The sequence below is a fragment of the Abrus precatorius genome, unplaced genomic scaffold (assembly GCF_003935025.1).
Source record: "Abrus precatorius isolate BTA unplaced genomic scaffold, Abrus_2018 Scaffold6, whole genome shotgun sequence".
NCBI classification, from domain to species: Eukaryota; Viridiplantae; Streptophyta; class Magnoliopsida; order Fabales; family Fabaceae; genus Abrus; species Abrus precatorius.
The window spans coordinates 5742253-5754592 of record NW_020874406.1 but is presented as its reverse complement, the minus strand read 5'-3'; the positions used below and the strand labels follow the sequence as shown (position 1 = coordinate 5754592).

At 29.6% G+C, this 12340-nt stretch overlaps 1 protein-coding gene across 1 annotated transcript; it reads left to right on the top strand.

Annotated features, from left to right (window-relative positions):
- Nucleotides 1-8589: 8589 nt before the first annotated feature.
- LOC113870065 (probable calcium-binding protein CML25) lies at nucleotides 8590-9150 on the top strand. Its single transcript, XM_027506663.1, has one exon. It carries the CDS (start codon nucleotides 8590-8592, stop codon nucleotides 9148-9150), a length of 561 nt encoding a protein of 186 aa, XP_027362464.1.
- The last annotated feature ends 3190 nt before the right edge of the window (nucleotides 9151-12340 follow it).

The following is a 12340-nucleotide window of genomic DNA, read 5'->3' as shown; positions in this document are numbered from 1 at the left end:
AATTTGTATTGCTTTGGTGCTTATCTGTTTTTGCAAATTTTCCCGCCAAAAATCTTGAACTTCATTCCTAGATCTACTTTGATCTATAAAGAATTTTTAAGATCCATTTTCAGATCTGGATTCTCCATATCTTGCGTTGCAAAACCTCATAAACGGATCTAAATTCTGAACACTTTGAATTTTTTTGTGTTCTTGGCGCCAAAATTCATATTACAAAACTTCAAAATCTGCAATATATTCCTTCATTTTTTACAAAACAAATGATGATTAATCTGTTCCTAAGTGTGTCCTAAAGCTTTTAATCAGTTTGAAATCAAGAATTCACTACAAATCTGCGTTTTCTTGTCTTTTTGTTTCTGTTCTGCACAATTTTCGTTTCTGATTTCTGTGCTGTTTTCTGTTCTGCACAATTTCGTTTCTGTTTTTTTGTGCTGCACAAATTTGTTTCTGTTTTCTGTGCTGTTTCTGTTCTGCACAATTTCGTTTATGTTTTCTTTGTTGTTTCTGTTCTGCACATTAAATTCTGATTCTGTTTTCGTTTTACTTTTTTGCACAAAATTCTGGTACTATTTTTGTTTTCTTTTTCTGCACAAAATTATGGTACTATTTTTGTTTTCATTTTTTCTGCACAATTCTGTTATTGGTTCTGCATAATGAGTTCATGATTTTTGATTCTCTATGTGTGGATTCATTATATGCAGTTTATGAATGCTTGAATTGCATTATTGTACCTCTTAGTTCTTGTTCAAAATTGTCCAAATTCTATGCAACAAGTGTTGATCTAATGAAATAATGGATTGAATTGTTGGCTGAAAACCGTGTGCATAGTATTCAACATTTGTGATTGTATTTGTGGCCAAAGAAAAGAGAAAATAGTGGGTGAAATTGTATAAAAAAAGAAGAAGAGGTGAATCCAAAGGCAATTGATTGATTTTATGAGTGAGAAATTTCGGTTGATGCAAATAGTTTGTAAAAACAGCATTGTGATTGATTATTGATCAAGCAAAAAGTTGCATTCTAGAGTTCTAGGATTTTGCTTTTGAGTGCTTCCTTTTTAGTGTGCCTTAATTTTAGTTTGTCTTGATTAAATTCTATGTTTTTCACATCTATCTCCTTTTGAGTTTAGCATTCATTGTGAATAAACCTTTTCTTACTTGTCTTCATTTGGATCCTAAAGTTTTGTCTAGTGGCTACCATCTTATACTATTGGAATTAGATTGTCTTAACTTGAATCGCATGGTAGCATATTGGACGATGAACTAGAACTTAGACCTTGAGCTTCTTAAGAGAATAGCATTTTGAGAAATTAAGAGAGTCTTGAGAAGTATACACATGAAGAGAGGAGCATACCCCAAACATTGATACACCAATATTATATCTTGTGAATTTACTAACATTTTATGTGTTTCTTGTGAGTACCATTCTCGGCCTTGGAGGAGAACACTATCAAGTTGAAGAATTGTACACAATCCGGGAGCAAAACCTTGTAAATTCTTACAATTGGGGGTTGTTTTAAGATTGTATACACTCCTTGTATTTGGAGTTTTTACTTAATTTAGTGGGCTAGGATTTTTCTTTTAAGCAAGTAGAATTGGTGTAGTAGGATTTCAAAGCTTTGTAATTTAGACTTGGACTGTGGACTTTGGTTAATTAGTTTTAAAGTAATCGTGCTTAGGTGTAGTTTAACTCTAGCACATCGGCTAGTATATACTAGATTAAGCCTTTGAGTGTGGTTTAAAAGCTTTTCACGTTTTGAGGATCATTTGCATCAAATTCGGGAATTGGATAAAGAATTCAATCCTTGCCTCTCTCTTTTCTTGCATCGCATCTTAGGGTCTTTCGGGAGGTGAATAAAGACTTCATCCCTTTTTTCCCTCATTCTAATTTTTTTAGTTTTCTTTGAGTCTAGATCCGACTAGCATTGGTAGCACTTAAATTGTTTTCCTATCTTTATTTGTTTAAAATTTTGAGTTGGGGTCTAGGATAATCATTAGTGTCCGCTTTTAGTGTTATAATTTCATAAAATAAAGCAAACAAAAATGGAAAGTGATAGAAGTAATAGGAGCTATAAAAGTGATAGGAGTAATAAGAGTTATAAAAGTGATAGAAGCCTCAGGAATGGGGATGAGACTCCCCTTCCACCCTAAAACTTACTCATGTTCGTCAATCACTCTAAATCCACGCAATCTTTTACCTGTGATGTGCATAAAAAGGGAGTTTATGTTTCTTACAATCCTTCCTCCTAGTCCAGCCAATCCCAAAAGCAACATTGATGTGTACATGTAACCTCTCATAAAAATTGACCAATTTTTGGAATGATGACATCTTTAACTATGATGTATCATTAAGACAATTTTAACATGAAAGCAACTTTGATGTGTACAATTAATGACTTTCTAACTTACAGTAGGTTGTGAAGTTGGTCAACTATAGGTAAGCTTGCTTGCACAATATGTATGGAGTATACAAGGCAAGTCATTTAGATCATAGTTGTAAAAACACATTCTTTGATTGTCACTGTCAATTTCTTTCAAATGATCACCTATATAGGAGGAATAAAAATATTTTAAAGAGGCATTGTGTTGAGACGTCATCTCCTCCTCATTGTTTATATGGACAAGATCTTTAGGAGATAATTTCATACTCGCCAATCAAGTGAGAGTCTCAAGGGAAGAAGTTGCCTGATCTTGGTAAATATCATAATTGGACTAAAAAATTATATTTTGAAAGTTACCTTATTTGAAAACACATTTTCTTCATCATAACATTGATGCATGCATACTAAGAGAAATGTGTTTATGAATGTGTTTGACACAGTTATGAAAGGATAAGAAGGAGATTGAATTTAACAAAATAATGCAAACCAAAGGATATTGAATTAAAAGATCTTGGAGGTGACAAATTTATAAAGTTAAGAGCTACATTTGTATAAATGAAGTCAAAAAGAGTATTTGTTTGTCAACTGATTAAACAACTTAATTTGCTTGATGGGTATGCTTCAAATTTAAGTATATTTGTTGACATGAAAGAAGTAATGCTGCATGAAATGAAAAGTCATGACTATCATGTATTCATGCATTGATTACTCATAATTATATGATATTTTTACTTAATTTTTTTCAACTCTTAACAATTTTTTTTATATTTGTAGTATTTGTACTGGATTCATGAGAGAGCCTTAACCTAATATTTTATACTCTCAAATTGACTAGAAAATTACCTCTCATTTCCTAATTAGTTCAAAGATCATGTTTATATAGATATTTTTGTAATATAATATTCAAGCTATGTTATCCAATCTTTTACTAATTATAATGTTTAATTTTACATTTGATAAGTAGATTCAAAACTTACAAAATCAAATTCAAGATCCACTCTTGATTTCCTTGGCATGGGGACTATTAACAAGGGTTGACTCATAGGCTATTTAGATCATAAATGGCTATAAATTTCACAAAAAGGCATGGAATGAAGGCATAAACGTTTTTAATTATGTTGTTTGTGTATAAGGCACCTACAATCAATTAAAGGATAACTTTATAGAATATTGACTGATGTTATTGAATTGGAGTATACTGTCATGCCCATTAAAAAGTTAGTTCTCTTTAAGTGGGATTAGTTTGATAATACTTCTAATAAAGGAACAAAAGTATATAATTGATATGAAATTGTTGAATTTAGGCAATCACGAAGATATAAGGTGTACTTTGCGCAACAAGATGAACAAATTTCTTACACACTGTGAACACTAAAATTTTGTTTAAAATTTCTTATATTTATATTTTTTGAAAATGTGAAGTTAACTATTACTAAAAGAGAATGGAAACAAAATATTTTAGGAAAAAAATTGGTCTTAATAAAATGAGAAATTTCAAAATTTACTCAAAAATGGAAAATGAAACATGGCAGAAAATAAAACCCATAAATCAATGTCTAGTCCATACATGAGAAAAAAAAACTCAGACATTTGGCATTTTATGAAATCCTAAACGTGAGAAAAAAGACCTATATAAATATATAAAAGAGAGATCTAGTGAGGTGGCAACAACAAAATTTTAAGAGGAGAAAATTTTCTTTTGAGAAAAAAGAGAGGGCTTTGAGGAACCAGAGACCAAAGAAAGAGAAAAGATACAAAAATTTATAAGAACGTGAGCAGGAAAGGGTACAATAAAAGGATAGAAAAAAAAGATATCATAAATAAATAAATAAAAACACACCACTATTTTCAGGTGTTTGTTTGCATTACGTTTGTCCACCATTAAATATCTGTGGAAGAGAGTAAATGATACAAAAGAAAAGTTCATAAGGAGTTGCATTTGATAACAAATGAATGAGTAAGAAAGTTCTTAGTTTTGCTAATATTTTTATTTTATTTTTTAATAATATAATATTATTTTATTTAACGTAACTATGATTTGAAGTGAAAATGAGATATTGAAGTTCTAGATTGTCAAATGCTACCTCGCTCAAGTGAGAGTCTACTCGCTTAAGCAAATTTGCGAGTTTTGAGAAGTATTTAAAATATTTTCGTCCGAAAGGCTTGCATTATAATCCAAGTAATTTTCTCTCAATTCTCTCTATTTTCTACTTACTCAAGAGTTCTCTGTTTTGTGATATCTAGGAATAACTTAGTCTCTTGGGTGATATTTTCCATAAATTTTCTTCGAAATCTTTTCCTTGAGGTAGGGAGGGTTCTATCCCATCACTAAAGCATAGCAAATTTTTTTTTTGTGCTCACGAGAGTGCTATGGCATGTTTCTTACTTAAAAGTATATGATTGAGTGTTATTTAACTATTGTGAAAAGTTGATGAGGTATGTTGGCTAGTTTGGAGTGATTATACTGTATTTCTGTAATATATGTGATAAGGACTTAGTTTGAAAGTGTTTTGAGTAAACATGATATTTTAGTTGAATGATGAGAATGAGATGAAATGGAGTGTATTATGACTAAGAAGTGATGAAGGAATTAGTGTGAATAGTTACAAAGATACACTTGGGATATAGAGTTTGGAGATAATTTCAGAAATCTAGGGGAAATGTATGGTGATAAATGACATTCGCGTGTGGATATACAACCTATTAGAGAGCGAATGCGTCACATGACCTCGCACTTATTTTCTGACTAGACTCCTAACTATACTTTTGCTAAAGGTATACATTGTATATGAGTACATTGGTTAATCATCGACTATTTACCTATATGTGTAAGACCTCTTTAAGTGCTAGAAATATCGAATATTTGTGATCACAGTGCATGAGGAAGTGTGTAATCCAGAAAGAGAAATTAATTGACTATATGGTTGAATTATATATGTTGTAATATGTTATGATGTGTTGTTGTTGTTTTGATGTTATGAAAATGCTTTGAATATATTTTAGTGGTGAGGAGAGAACTCATCCTTACTAACATTTTCAGGTAATAAGAATGATTGACCCTCAGAGATTCATTAGACTAGTAAAATGGTTTATAAATAGTAGGTTGAATTATGTAATTAAGGAATGGAGTAGCTCTGCCACTTTAGTTGTAAATAGTGATGATTGATCTAGTAATGTATTTACTTTAGAGTTGAATATAAGGTATAACATACCTTTTGATTACCTTACTAACGGTAGGATCCACCATACACTTAGCTTGTACATATACAGAGGTATGGCCGAACGCTTGACGTAGTAAAGTACATGTACACTTTTCATGACCATGATCATATGGAAAGACCAGATACTTTTACCTGAGAGCTGATGATAGACACCGAAGTTGTTGCTAATACTAAAGATTATTATGACGAGGAACTAGCAGAGATAGAGGATTGATTCGAGGATAATGACTAGGATCGTGTTCTTAGTAGTTTGATAGATATGGACTACTCTTTGGGAATTAGATTATTTTTGATATTGTAATTGTGTAAACTAAGTCCTAATATATATTTTGATAATAGTCTATAAATATTGAACTTTTACATGTAAATAAAATTTAGTATACATATATTTCTTTATTATTTTAGTATAAATTTAATTATTAAGGTATAATTTAACTTTTATTATTTCTAATAGCTTTGTATTTTTCATAAATTGACTCATTTATAAAAAAAATTAATTTTATCACATTTTTATACTACATGTATAAATATTTTTTTATTTATTTTGTTTACCTCATTATAAATTATTATATAAATTGAATAAAAAATTAAGAATGTCAAAGTTGTTTTCTTTGATGTTACAAAACTAATATGAATGAGAAATGTGTCAACAAAAAAAATAATTTTTTGACTACTCCTCCATTCATTTTCAGCTGTGATCCATAGATTTGTTTTAAAAAACTTACGTCATGCATGTACTTATTGTATGTGCATCCCTACTTTATTTATTATTTATGATTGATTTAAATTAATATAATTTAAATAAAATGCTTTCCTTGATAGAATAATGTTATTAACTTAATTGTCATCTCTTATTTAAATAAGAAATTAAAATTTTGTTCATTTGTCTATTTATGTGATATCTCAATTGATGTTGAATAGATGTAAGTACAGCAGTCTTTATTTTAATAAATTATTTTAAATTGAAGCGTTTTAGAAAGGTGAGGGGATCCGTGGGCTGAGAGGAATAGTAATAGAAATGGCAAAAGACGTTTCTATGGATAAAAATGGGGGAAAATCTTATCCACTTAAAAAGTATATTAAACGTAAAGTACTAAAAATCAAAGGAGTCATTGTACTAAAAAGTAAACAAACTAGCCAATTCCATTTATGGCATCACGCATAAGAATGGTTAAAACGTATGGTGCATATTCATGCATCTCCATGCATTGTAGACACTACAAATTTCACAAAAAGTAATAGCAACGTGACATGTGGCAATACTTTAGACATGTTTATTATAATTATAGATAAATTACATGAAAAACAAAAATAAAATAAAATAAAATTGCCCCCTCGAACAGATCATATATTTTCCCCAAATGGAGATTATAATAGTTCTTAAAATATTTTAATTTTGATTTCTATAAAAAATTATTTTATTTTTTAAACTATTAATTTAAAATATGAAGTTTTTATAATTTATTTATAATTTAAAATATTTATTTTAATAATTATAATATTCACATGTCTTTTCCTATGTAATGTCTTGATTTTTTTATTCACTTTAAATTTTTAAAATTTTACTTTTAAAGTTTGAAATTTTCATAATTCATTTCTTAAATTTTAAATTTTTATATATTTAATTTAATTCTATTTAATATAATACATATTTAATATTGGTAATAAAAGGTTATTTTTAATTTATAAAATGTATTAATTTTAAAAATAACCATGCAATATATATTTACTGTAAAAGAATATGTATTTAAGTATAAAAATATTAAATTATAATTTATTATTAATAATAATAAATTAACAAATTCTTAACAATTAAAGTATTAGATCGCTATCGAATGCGTGAATGCGAATCATAGCAGTTCTACTCCACTCAATTTTTAAATTAAATTAATGGTAAATATTTTTTTATTATTTTATGTGAGTCTTTTCTTTTATTTTTACAATATCTTTTCATACTTTTAAATTAAAATAATGATAAACAAAGTTAAATATTTTTAGAAATTATCTTAAACATAGTATTTTTAAGAGTTATTATTATATCACTTATGACATTACATTTTTTCTACATTTTTAAATTAAATTAAAGACAAATGATTTTTTTTTCCTTTCTCAGTTTATGTGAGTCTTATTTTACTTTATAATTTTAAATTAAATTTTAATATTTTTAGAAATTATCTAGAATATATTTAAGAACTATTATTATTTTACTTATTATATTACACGTCTTTTCACAGTTTTAAGTTAAATAACAAATAATTTCTCAAATATATTTTATTTTTACACTTTTAATTTAATGTTAGATATTTTTAGAAATTATCTTAAATGAGAATATGTTTAAGAGCCATTATTATTTTTATTTAATATATTACATGCTTTCTTACAGTTTTAATTTACATTAATGGTAATTTTTTACTTTCTCATGTTATGTGAGTTTTATTTTTTTCTGTTTTTTACACGTTTAAAGTAAATTTAGATATTTTTAAGAGTTATTATTATTGTACTTATTATTATATTACATGTTTCTTTTACATTTCTGAATTAAATTAATAATAAATATTTTTGTATTTTTATTTGAGTCTAATCTTTTATTTTAATTAATTTTAAAAAAATGGAATTAATATACATCCAAAGAATCGGAGGAATTTTTCTATGGATTCATTGTAAAAGGAAATAAGAAGAAAATTAAGTTAAATTTTATTAATATTAAAAAAGTTAACAAACTCATAACAACCCGATTCCAGTGCTGAAATGCACGCGGAAATTGAACCCAAAAATAGATCGATAAAAATCACATATTGAGAAACCACAACACATAACGGCACAAAACCCTTCTCTCTCTCTCTCTCTCTCTCTCTCTCTCTCTCTTGCAATGCGCGTGCATGCCAATAATAACACCAAAGATTTTTGTCGCAATAAGTTTCTCTCCGTTGTGCCATTTCTCAACAACAAGAAGAAGCACGACGAGTAGTTTCTTCGCTTTTCTTTGGAATCATGGGTTTCAGATCCTTGTTCACCAGAAAGAAGAAACTGCTCAAGAAAACGATGTCGTCTTCATCTTCCTCGCCTGTCGAAGCACCTCACGCGCCGCCGTCGCTGACCTTGATGTCACGCGCCCAGTTCACGGAGGAACTCGAGCATGTGTTTAAGAAATTCGACGTAAACGGCGATGGAAAAATCTCGGCTTCCGAACTTGGTTCCATAATGAAAAGCCTTGGCCAACAAACAAGCCAGGAGGAGCTTGATAAAATGATCCGCGAGGTAGATTCCGACGGTGACGGTCACATTAGCCTCGAGGAATTCATCGAGTTGAACAACGGCGTTGACCCCGACGAGGTTTTGGAGAATCTCAAAGACGCGTTTTCCGTTTTCGACATCGACGGAAACGGTTCCATCACCGCCGACGAGTTGCACATGGTCATGGCCAGTCTCGGCGACGAATGCTCCGTCGAAGAGTGCCGGAAAATGATTGCCGGCGTCGATAGTGACGGCGATGGAATGATTAACTTTGAGGAGTTTAGGATGATGATGACCGGGGAAGGGGGTAAAGGGTGAGACTGCGAGCGAAATGTGAAATATTAAAAAATAAAGAAAAAATAAAAATAATGTGTTTTTTCGGTTTATTACTTATTTCTCTTCTTCGTTCCTCGAATTGTTTTGTTTCTTTCTCTTTCTTGTCACGGAATTGTTAACTTCGTAACGGTTGAACGAGAGGGTTGTTCGTGACGCGTAGGTTTTAAGGTTAATTTATTTATGAGAAATTAGATTATTATAAAAATTATTTTTTAGTATTTGTGCAAAACGACAAAATAATTCATTACTTTTAATATGTATTTTTCTTAATTAATGAAATAAATAATGACATATTTTTGTCTTTGCATGCCTTTGTAAAATTGTAGTAAACTTTATTTGAAAGAATATCATATATTTTTCTTCATCTCGATCCCCATTTGCGTGATATGATTCAATGTTTTTTGGTTGGTTGGTTGGTTGGTTCGTGCATGAATTCAAATTAAAAAACAAAGATTAGAATAAAATTTGAGTTGGTTTTCTTGGGGCTGTAAATTCATAGCTGACATCGATATAGACATTTACTAATACTCTACATTTCAATGGAAAAAACAATAGGTAATTTTTATAAATTCAAATATGATATTCATATCATAAATCCTATCTAATAAAACTTATTGAGCACACAACTTTACAACAATGGCCCTTCCTGCATTTTGTATCTCTTCCCCAATTTCATTGCAGCGTCTGCTTCAGCTCCTGATGAAATTCCCATCTGCCAAAAGACATTCATAAAATTAATAGCTAGAAAAGAAAACATTATTTTATTGTTACATAAAATCTTGACATGTTTCAAGAATCTAACATCCATGATTAATAATACGTGTCAGATATGATAAAGTTAAAACAATGAATAGCTGCATTTTTGCTTGGCACACCCAGATTGTGCTAAACCCAGTGTCAATCAAATAAGACAGTAAATTTATTTTCTTGACTTAAGATGGCTCATTCTAAACACATGATCAGCTGTGAGGCAGGAATAATTTGTAAGAAAGTGCATCTGATGACAGTATGTTTATCTACAGTATGGAAGTAAGATTATTATGAAAAGAAAGAAAATGGTCCTTGGTGGTTCTTGCAATCAACCATTCTCAAATTGTGGTTCTGGAATAACAGGAGCCAAGACAAAATAATGGAACAGTCTTGGCTACTGAAGACTGGCTCAGTTTGACATGTGGTAGAAACATGAACAGGATTTATATATAGAAAAATATTATCCTTTGTTTTTGCTATAAAAATATATATCAAGTGGTGTTATAACATAAATGTCTGTAATATGAAGCTCCTGTTATCTTCTCTTGTTAGTTGTTACTCAATCCATTTGATGTTGCCCTTATTATGTGGAGACCTAACAAGTGGCTAATAGACAATTAGTGCCATATATATTTTTTTTGAATTGAGAGAACCTTAGACTACGAAACAGAATGACAAGATCACACACATATTTGTCCCTTATAGAGTGCTCCTTAATTTTTCTTATTGTTCTTCTCCTTAATGCATGTTTCAGGTCCAGATTCCAGAATGTCTATACTCTGAACGTAACCAAGACATAATTCGACACCATCATTAATCTGCTACCATTACATGTACGACCTTTCTCTCATATTATACCTTAATTAATTACTTCAAGAAAATCAAAACCATTTCCTTTAATTTATACTTTCACCAATACCAATCTACTACATCTACTATCACATAAATATACTGCATCCGAAACATGAAATTTAAAGTATTATTCAACTAGAAAAATTACTGTTAATTTGATATTAACATTATTGTTTGTAATTTAGAATAATGTAAATTTACATATATTTTTTCACCAATTTGGTAAATTAAATTACTAATATACATATATACGCACGTACATACAACACATATAAATATATGTATATATTAGTTTCGGAAAATATTTTTGTACATTAATGAGACACCTAAAGATGTTTTATAATATATTTTTAAGATGTGTGTAAATAGAAAAAGATAAAAAGTAAGAGAAAAATAATCATAATTACAAAAAAAAATAAAAATTAGAAACACATTCTTTCAACCATATTTTTTATTATTTACTAAAATTTTTAGAAATTACTATGCACTTTTAATCTAATAATTCTTGTGACACCTTGTACTGTATGTCAAATTTATCGTGTGAACTTATGAAATATATGAGTGGCAATAATTACAAATTCATCAAAGTTTACCTTTATAGGTATAAACATCGATCGGTATGGTATATTGTACTATACATCACGGCAAATTTATTTTAATATTGTAAATAAAAAAATAATTTATTGATTTATAGGTAATATGAAACAATTTCTTTGTCTGGGATTTTTTTGCCACGTAGACCTAATTTTCGCCACAACGATTAGCAAAATAAATTTATTTTTTAATTTTTTTATATTTATTTCGCCACAAAAAAGACCAAATAAATAAGATCGTACCATGTGTTAAACATAGACTATTTTCGCAACCTAAGTGGCAAAGTAACCACCAAATTTTGCCACAGCCAGAGCGTAACTAATCATCTATTGACACGTGGCTGTACAGGACCATTATTTCACCATCAGAATAGCGAAAGTTGCTAAAATTAAAAATAATTGATAAAAATGAAATCTAAATGGACGGCTGGGGTGATTTTATATGGCGACATCCCAATAACTTCGCTTTGCTCTTGGCGAAAGTCACTTTCGCCCTGCCGTTGGCGAAAGCAATCAGAATATGACACGTGGCCGGCCAAACAGTGACCAGTCCGGTCTTCTTCCTCTTCTCCTCCGTTTTGCACTTTCATTTTTCCTTCTTTGGTGCTTCAGCGTCGTTCACGATTCTTCCTTCCCAAATTTGGCTAAAATCTAGTTTGATTTGCATTGTGAAGGGCATTTGTACAAGTTTAAGAGGTATAGTAATATGCATATTTATTTATTATCGTTAATTGAAAAATCTGATAAATGGCAACAATTTATGGCTCAAAAACTAGAAAGGGGAAGTGACCAAGTAGTGCTTAGAACTCTCAAATAGGAAAAGAGAGAACTAGAGCTTGAAACTCTTAATAGAGGATGAGAATTTGCTTATTCAACTTGATGCCAAAATGAGGAGTACAATGGAGTATTTATAGTATTACAAGGATACTTCTAGAACATAGATTATTTTATAGTAGATATTAGATAGGATAGTTCTA